This window comes from Polistes dominula, unplaced genomic scaffold (genome assembly GCF_049000335.1).
Source record: "Polistes dominula isolate Pdom_NZ unplaced genomic scaffold, Pdom_raw_medaka contig_77, whole genome shotgun sequence".
Taxonomy (NCBI): Eukaryota; Metazoa; Arthropoda; class Insecta; order Hymenoptera; family Vespidae; genus Polistes; species Polistes dominula.
The window spans coordinates 3,337,360-3,346,536 of NW_028301152.1; the positions used below are offsets into that span (position 1 = coordinate 3,337,360).

The following is a 9,177-nucleotide window of genomic DNA, read 5'->3' on the forward strand; positions in this document are numbered from 1 at the left end:
TATTTATTTGGAAATTGATTTTATGGTAATTTGCTAGGCATAAATTATAACTTTAATTGTTTCTGATTTTAATCCGAATAAACTATAATTATACATCATAAATTATTGTAACTAGCGTACTCGCTGAATTCTTCATATTAATTAAATATTTTATTTATTACGTTACATTGATAATTAATTGAGTTGTTGAAAATTCGATACATGTGTAATTTTAATACATTTTGACACATGTTGGTTTTTTTAAAATTTCGTACTTCTCGATTATTTCCCGCTAGGGATCCTGTAGGAGGGATGCGCCATTCATATTCAGCTCATGTGCCATTGGCTGAAAATTTTGGGGGACCGCTTGAATTTATAATAATTTTTTCGTGTAACCTATTCTATTTTAATATAAATTTTTAATTATCATTAAATATAGTTCTTTTTTTCTGTATTTGATGCAATTCATTATTTCATAATTATTTCAATGTTTGAATCATTCGCGCGCAAAATCGAGTTCCGGTCCCCCAGCAATGTACATGGCGCATCCCTCCTATAGGATCCCTATTTCCCGCAAGTGACAATAGGCGACACCACGAATACCAACGCGCATCTCCTGCTATTAACACTAGGCGGCAGCATAGACGCCAACGGAAATAGACGTAAACAACAGCTTTGATCAAGAGTCGTCAAATTTCAAGTCTATTTTCATGAAGTAATTATTTTTACCATAACTGATTGCTTCATAGACTGACTACTACAAAAGCATTAAACATGCAATATTTACTCAATACAATAGTTATTCAGAATCGAGATTTTTTGTTTGTTTATAGCTTTATTTAATGTCGCATCAACCAATGGGGATTATTAGCGACATAAGATTTTATTCAGTTATTTGAGTATTATTCTAAGATTCTAGTATTGAGTGGTTCTATGTATATATTTATTTAGAAAAGTTATTTAAAAAATTTTACAAAATAAATGTACTGTTTACAAATAATAATAAATATCGATTTTTAATAAGTCTTTTTTTCATTTGTAAATTACACTAGAGATTTAAATATTTTTACAATATCCATATTTTTATACTATTTATTTGATTTATGGTAGTTTAAGATAAAATAATTTCTCTATTTGTTTTGATAACAATAAATAAAAGTTCAGAAAAAAGTAAAATCGAAATCATATTGTATAAAATTTCAATCGATTAAGACCCGTTTACACATAATTTTTCATCAGATTTACAAGATGCATCGCAAAATTAAAATTTTTTTTTATAATTTAAAATCTTTTTATTTATTCACAGTTATCTTATTTTGTTAATCAATGAAATATTAGTGTGTTTGATCGCTAATCTAATGTTGATTTCTGGACTAATGATGCCAGGGCGTGGTCCTTTGTGCGCATCCACATGCTGACGCCACAGTTCGACAGCAGTTTCCATGGATGTATCAATGTTATAAAGGGTAGAGGTAAGGAGAATCATCCGTGTATATAAAAAATGTCCGTCGAAATGCATTAAATTAAGGTGGCGCCACATTAGCATCAGGGTAAATTTTAAAGAAAGCGCCAAATATTATTAGAGTAGGATTGAGAAATAAACAAGGAACACAAATTTCCCCCTGTGTCGATCAGACGAACTAAAATCTCTGAGATCGCTGGCCGTAGGTTTTTTTCCAGTGTTATTATTTCGTTGATCGTGAAAGTATTGTAAGTATGCAATATATTGAATTGTAGTAGAATATTTATAATTATCGTGATAAACTTTCGTTTTTTTCGTCATTAACTTTTAACTTCGTCTTTTGTTATCAACTTTAGTCTTTAATTTTTTTTAACTTTCGTATTTTTCGATATTTGTGTTTATCTGTGATATATTTTTTTGTTTTTTAGTAACTTCATGGCGCCGTAAAAAACACGTGCTACACTATTATGCCAATTAGTATGCAGTATTATCATTGTATATAATGTACGCTTTGTTGAATCATTAGTTTTTAATGTTAATAATTTTGTTTACATCTATAGATATATAAATATATATACATATATATTTACAAATCTATATATATATATCTTTTAATATATAAATTAATTTTATATATAAATATTAATTAAAAATATTAAATTATATTAAAATATAATTTAATATATAAATATATTTTTAAATTCAAATCATACATTTTTTATTAAAATGGCAGAAAATAGTAATGTGGACATGAAGAAAAAAGACAAATATGAAGAAAATATGACAGATATGGCTGTGAATAACAATGAGAAACCTAAACATGTCAGGAAGTTAAGTTTTGGTGAAACTATTTTAAATTTAAATACGGTCGATAGAGCGACAGGATTAAATGATAATAAAATTATAGTTGATGAAGAAGTGGAAGGCATACCTAAAACGGAAAAAAAGGATTTTGTACGTAATTGGATTGAAATTCACAATAATGATGAAGATTTGTCCAGCAAAGAATTTACTGAACCAGTACAAGGATCTTTATTGAGTGCATCTACATCCAAATCATTACCGAATGCATCTCCCATTTTGGGTGTTCGTAAGTACCAGAATAATGAACGACCAGAGTCAGATAATAATGTTAAAAAAAATGATCAGGCTAGCACGTCACCAATTCTTAGTAGCTCGAAACGGATATATAGAAAGAAATCTAATTCTCCCGCTGAAGAAAAACAAAGTGAGTTATATAAACATGATCATCAATTTAATATAAACAACATTCTTTCTGTAAATAATTCTGAAAACAATAGTTCACAAAATGTGATTGTGAACAAATCTCCAGAATTAGTTAGAGATGCAAACGATCACAACAAGAGTGATGAACAAGACTTTACTAACAATATTCAAATGGCTATTGAGAGTCATGTAATACATAAGACTGATAATTATGATAATAGAAATATGAACTTACAACCTCTTAATCAAGGGGAGCATTCGAATCATTCTGATCCTGGATGGTCTATGCCAGTAACTTTTAACATAAATGATCAAATAGCTGTTGAAAGTAATAATATGAATGAGACAGATCATTATAGTATTAGAAATATAATCTCACAACCTTTGGTTCCATATGAGAGTTTTAATCATTCCGGTCTTGGATGTTCTATGCCTGCAACTATTCCCTGGGTTGTTCGTGTACCCACGAATGATGTTATACCAAACTTCAATGAGATTGATAGTTATATTAGAAATATGATCTCAATACCTTCGGATCCATATGAGAGTTTAAATCATTTTCGTCCTAGATATTTTAGACCTGCAGTCATTAACGAGAATGTTCAGATGGATAATGTAATTTCTAATGTTGATGAGAGTAATAACTCCAGTGATATAGATATGATCTCAAAACCTCTTAATCTAAGCAAGAATTCGAATCATTCTGATCCTGAATGTTCTATGCCAGTAACTTTTAACATAAATGATAAAATGGCTGTTGAAAGTAATAATATGAATGAGACAGATCATTATAGTATTAGAAATATAATCTCACAACCTTTGGTTCCATATGAGAGTTTTAATCATTCCGGTCTTGGATGTTCTATGCCTGCAACTATTCCCTGGGTTGTTCGTGTACCCACGAATGATGTTATACCAAACTTCAATAAGACTGATAGTTATATTATTAGAAATATGATCTCAATACCTTCGGATCCATATGAGAGTTTAAATCATTCTCGTCCTAGATATTTTAGACCTGCAGTCATTAACGAGAATGTTCAGATGGATAATGTAATTTCTAACGTTGATGAAACTAATAACTCCAGTGATATAGATATGATCTCAAAACCTCTTAATCTAAGCAAGAATTCGAATCATTCTGATCCTGAATGTTCTATGCCTGTAAATGTTACTATAAATAGTCAAGTTAATAGGGTAATTTATGATATAAATGAGACTATTAATTATGGAAATAGAAATATGAACTTACAGACTCTTAATCAATGGGAGCATTTGAATCATTCTAGTCCTGAATTTTCTATGTCTGCTGCAAGACAAAGAAAAATAGATAGCATTGAAGTTTATCAAGAAAAAAAATTGATGCATCAAAGAACATAATTGTTCCTACTTCCTCGAATTTTGATATTATAGAAGATGATATAATTATTGATAATTGTTTCTCAGATAAGAATACATTTAACAAACGGCAGAATTTGAATTCTCCAAGTCCTGAATTTTCTATGTCTGCCGCTAAGAAAAGAAAAATAGATTACGTTAAAGATGAGGAAAAGACGAGACAGCATTCAATAATAATGTATGCACTAAAGAATGAGGATATTTCTCCCCCGCCCAACCCTCCTGTGATAGAGGTTAATGTAATTATTAAGAATAATACTATAGATGAAAATTCATCTGTGATTGAATCTGTTTCTAGTGATGATAGTAATACTACAGATCAAATAGAAATTACTAATCTTAAAAGCGATGATGATGAAATACATCATGAAAACATTGTGATAGAAGATACAGACAATAATAAGGATATGATTCCTTTAGTAAATAACTCTATTTCTGGATCTGATACAGAACTTAAAACTTCATGTGATGTTACAGACAAAGGTTCTGTTGCATCTAGCAAAGATTTAGATGGAATATATTATAAAATAGAATCCAATAAGAGTATATTTCCTTTCAAGATCAAAACTAAATGGGCTAATGCATCTTTAAAAGATTTTGGTGAAACATCTTATTCTGAAACAGAATCAATGAAATCGGAGTCATTTTCGTTTCAAAATGAACATTCATTTGAGAAAATATCACAAATAACTTCGCTTTCTAATGGAAGCGTTGATAATACATCAAGTTCAACCAGTTGTATAAGTACTCCTACATCTCCAGAGAAGATAAATAGTTTTCCTGCAATGTCTTTACAAATATTAGATTCGAATAAGAAACAACGCAAAGTGAAAAAGTAAATATTTTTAATATTTTATAAATTTTTCGCTATTTGCTAATATTTTATAAATTTTTCGCTATTTGCTAATATTTTATAAATATTTCGCTATTTGCAAATACTTATATTTTAATATGTATACACATAATTATTTTTTTAATTTAGGAAAAGTTTAACAGCTAAATTACAATCTTTAGTAAGTAGGCAAATATCTTTTGTTCGTATATGGCAGCATCAAGTAAAGCAAGCAGATGTCGATGGTACCTTAATCCCACACGTAGACGTATACGTGGATAAATGTACAACTCATATGAACAGACAATTTTTAGAAGGATTTGTCTTAAATGATTCTTTTCATCTTTTAAATAATAATAGCAATCAAGAAAATGATAATTTGGGTGAATCATCGTATAGAATGATTACTATACATATTGTACCTGATATCGTTGGTAAGATTGAAATGAAATTAGAAAGCATTGTAAAGATTTATCCACCATGGGATATAATGGACGAATCTAAATTGGTTTTAAACATAACCTATATTAAAATGGTTTCGAATGAGCAAAGAAGAGCCATTCTTCATCAAATTAACATTCCTGATAGAAAAAAAGAAAAATTCTGATGAAAGAATCCGATTGTGTATGTTTGGAGGCGAAGAAAATAATTTCTTCTTGCAAAGAAACGTCCGATAATATAAGAGTTAATGTGATGAATGAAATATATAATTTTTAAGTAGCGAAAGGATTAAATATAGATAAATGTTTAGTATATTTTCCAAGACAAGTCTTAGAAGAATTTTTTTATATAATTGTTTAAATAATAATAAAAATCATGAAAAACTTCATATTGATGATAAAACTGCAATGAAATTGAACAATGTAAAGATTTATCCATCGTGTAATACAATGGATAAATCTAAATAAATATTAAACATAAAATTAAAATAATTTAGAAAGAGTAAAGAGATTATAATATTATACATTATATACTACATTTTATACATTATATTTTATACAATTTTTATGTATTGCAATAATTTATTATATATATTTTATTATTGTATTTTCTTGACAATAAATTTTTGTCAATTTTATTTCATTGTTCAATTTTTTTTATCGAACCCTGACAAATAGAAAACTAAATAATAATAATAAATAATAATAAATAATAATAATAATAATAATTATAATTAATAATAATTAATAATAATAATAATAATAATTATTAGAATTGTGCTAGGGTTGTATAGAAGTCATCTTATTTTATAGTTTGCCCGGTAGATTGCATTAGTATCTAACATCATAGAAGCTTTTTTTGTATCGTGTCCATTAAATTAATAAGTTATTGTTCATTTTGATACAGTTATTTAAATTTGACGCTATCTTTTACGACATAAAAGTTTATTTAGGTATGTATTATATAACTATAATTTCTTTTGTTTGATTTATCTTATATTTTATATGCATGAGACAATACAACCAATGTTATGACATTGATGCGTCATATTTTTGATATGACTGTAATGATAAAAACATTACAAAAATAATCAATATTCTATCTTATACCATCGTTAGCGATTCTAGAATCGACTCTTAATTAAGTATTTCTTATATCCATTTGCCTACCTAACCTCTAATATTGTTTTTTTTGTTCAATATAGTTTCACTCTTTTATTATTCCACAGAGAATTATGTCTATAGCTCAAGATCGTCCTGAGTTATATGAAGAAGTGAAATTATACAAAAATGCCAGAGAAAGAGAAAAACATGATAATCAAGCTGATCTCTATGCAGTGGTTAATACTTTGCAACACTTGGAAAAGGCTTATATCAGAGATTGTGTTACACCGAAGGAGTATACTGCAGCTTGCAGTAAATTGTTAGTTCAATATAGGGCAGCATTTAAGCAGGTATGTGTTCGAATATGATTTTTATAGACCAACGTTATTTATTATTAATATTATCTTATATGAATATTTTGTTAGGTACAAAGTGACCAATTTCCTACAATAGATGCATTTGCAAGAGCATTTCGATTGGACTGTCCAGCTGCTTTAGAAAGGATTAAAGAAGATCGACCCATTACGATCAAAGATGACAAGGGAAATACTTCTAAGTGTATTGCAGATATCGTTTCTTTGTTCATTACTTTGATGGATAAACTACGACTAGAAATCAAAGCAATGGATCAATTACATCCAGATTTAAGGGATCTAATGGATACTATGAATCGTCTAAGTATATTACCTAGTGACTTTGATGGAAAGGAAAAGGTTGCCGAATGGTTACAAACATTGAATAATATGTCAGCTTCAGATGAATTATCAGATACACAAGTGAGACAACTTATTTTTGATCTCGAAACATCTTATAATGCTTTCAACAAAATATTACACAATTCTTAACTCTGAATATTTACCAAATTCATTGCCTAAATGAATCATATTTTTTAATGCATTGATAGTTGTTTTTATGTTTAGATTATAATAACGTGTAATTGCGTAAGTTTTTGCAATAAAAACTACTCGTGTTGAATTATATTCCTTATAGGAAGGGATTTATCATAATTAACATTTGCTCGCTACGTGTAATTATGTTAAATGTAAGTATAAGTGACGAATATATATATACTATATATCATATAAGTATTAAGTGGTTTTTTTGAACTTCCTGTATATTTCACATCAGTTGTTACACACTTTGCAATTAACTGTGTATGGTTTAAAAAGTATTACATTGAAAATAATTAACTCTATATATGTATTCGTCACTTAAATTTATATATATGGTGATAAAATGATTTGTGATTATCACTTTCTATTAAGAGAAAAGAAAAGAATAACCAAAATTCATTGAATGAACTATTTTAAATAACGTAGGTAGATCTACGAGAAATTCACTTTTACCGGTGAATTCAAATAATCTTTGTTTTCCGGTGAACTCCTTCAACTGAATATTGTTAGATGAATCGGTAATATCAGCCTGATCATACTCTTCTTCTATAGCCAGGTTTTGTAATAGTTTTCTAATAGATATGTACAACGAAAAATTTAAAGCATGCATTGCACATATTGCTATCTTGGCTTATCGTGCTGTGTACACTATGAGTCTCAGATGTGGGCCTCGGGGGAAACTCCACCGATTCGCGCTAGGCGTTCATTGTGTTAACAAAAACTATTATAATTAATAAATTGTTATATATAATATTTTCAAAACAAATTTAAATATAAATATATTTCTAATGTTTGTTTTTGTTTACTTTATAATTTACTTTATATTGTCTATACTCGTCATAATTATGTTACAAATAAAATTACTATAAATTACCGCTAAACGAAGAATAGTGACACTCGTTAACGAATGACGGGACCCCCGTGGAAACATAGTTATCATACAAATATGGGAAGCATGGCGATCAACGTGTTAAGATTTTGTTGTATTTTATGAATTAATGGATAACTTGTTGATAATTTTAAGTCGAATTTTTGCGAAGGTTAAATTTAAAGTAGTATAGAACAAACACATATGTTACGTTTATTATTACTAAGTTGTTATCATCATATTTCAATAATCAAATTTTGTCAAAGTATTGCTTTGATCACCGAAGAAATATATAATATCAAAAATAAAATTTAAGTAGGACTTAGAAAATAGGAAAAGAAAAATCTATACAGAAATTAGAGAAAGATATAAAACTTGTAGTCTAAAGTCTAATATGTTCAGAAATTAGTTCGAACAACATCGATCGATCCTGTCGATGGCAAAGCTTCGATATCTCTCGAGCAGGCTGTTTGCGAACAATGCCAACGTGGGTTTAATTCGAGCTGCGTCCCTTTGATGTGCCTGCTGCAGACTTTTCCAAGTCGTATTTACGTGGGTACACCCGGTATGCAAATGAAGAGGGTGGTCCTTCGGCACTCTCAGGCAGTAGCAGCAGCAGCAACAACAACAACAACAACAGCAATGCCAGCAGCCACAGCCGTTCAAGTACAATAACAGCCAAACTATTGACCAAGCTAAACTAAATTAAACCAACAAGCAAATCTACCTTGTCGGTTTTATCGTTGGTCTATTTCTTTCTTCGTACGCTGAAAGTAACGCAAATGTTACACGTGCCTTCGTGCGAGCGTGACCTGTGGATATTGCGATTTTGATTCCTACCGCTACTTTAATTCTCTTTTCTTTCCTTTATTTATTTTCCGTATTTTAGGAAGGTTCTTCAAGAAAAGTCTAGTTTTATTTTAAGCAACGATTAGAAATTTCCAATTAAAACATTTCCCTGTATCTTTTCTAAG

The 9,177-nt window shown here is 29.0% G+C and overlaps 1 protein-coding gene across 1 annotated transcript; it reads left to right on the forward strand.

Annotated features, from left to right (window-relative positions):
- Positions 1-1,695: 1,695 nt before the first annotated feature.
- On the forward strand, positions 1,696-8,128 carry Vps28 (vacuolar protein sorting 28). Its single transcript, XM_015316526.2, is given in 6 exon segments — positions 1,696-4,042; positions 4,045-4,901; positions 5,049-5,332; positions 6,292-6,295; positions 6,570-6,792; positions 6,868-8,128. Coding segments are annotated over 6 exon segments (3,663 nt in total). The 5' UTR covers positions 1,696-2,167; the 3' UTR covers positions 7,288-8,128.
- The last annotated feature ends 1,049 nt before the right edge of the window (positions 8,129-9,177 follow it).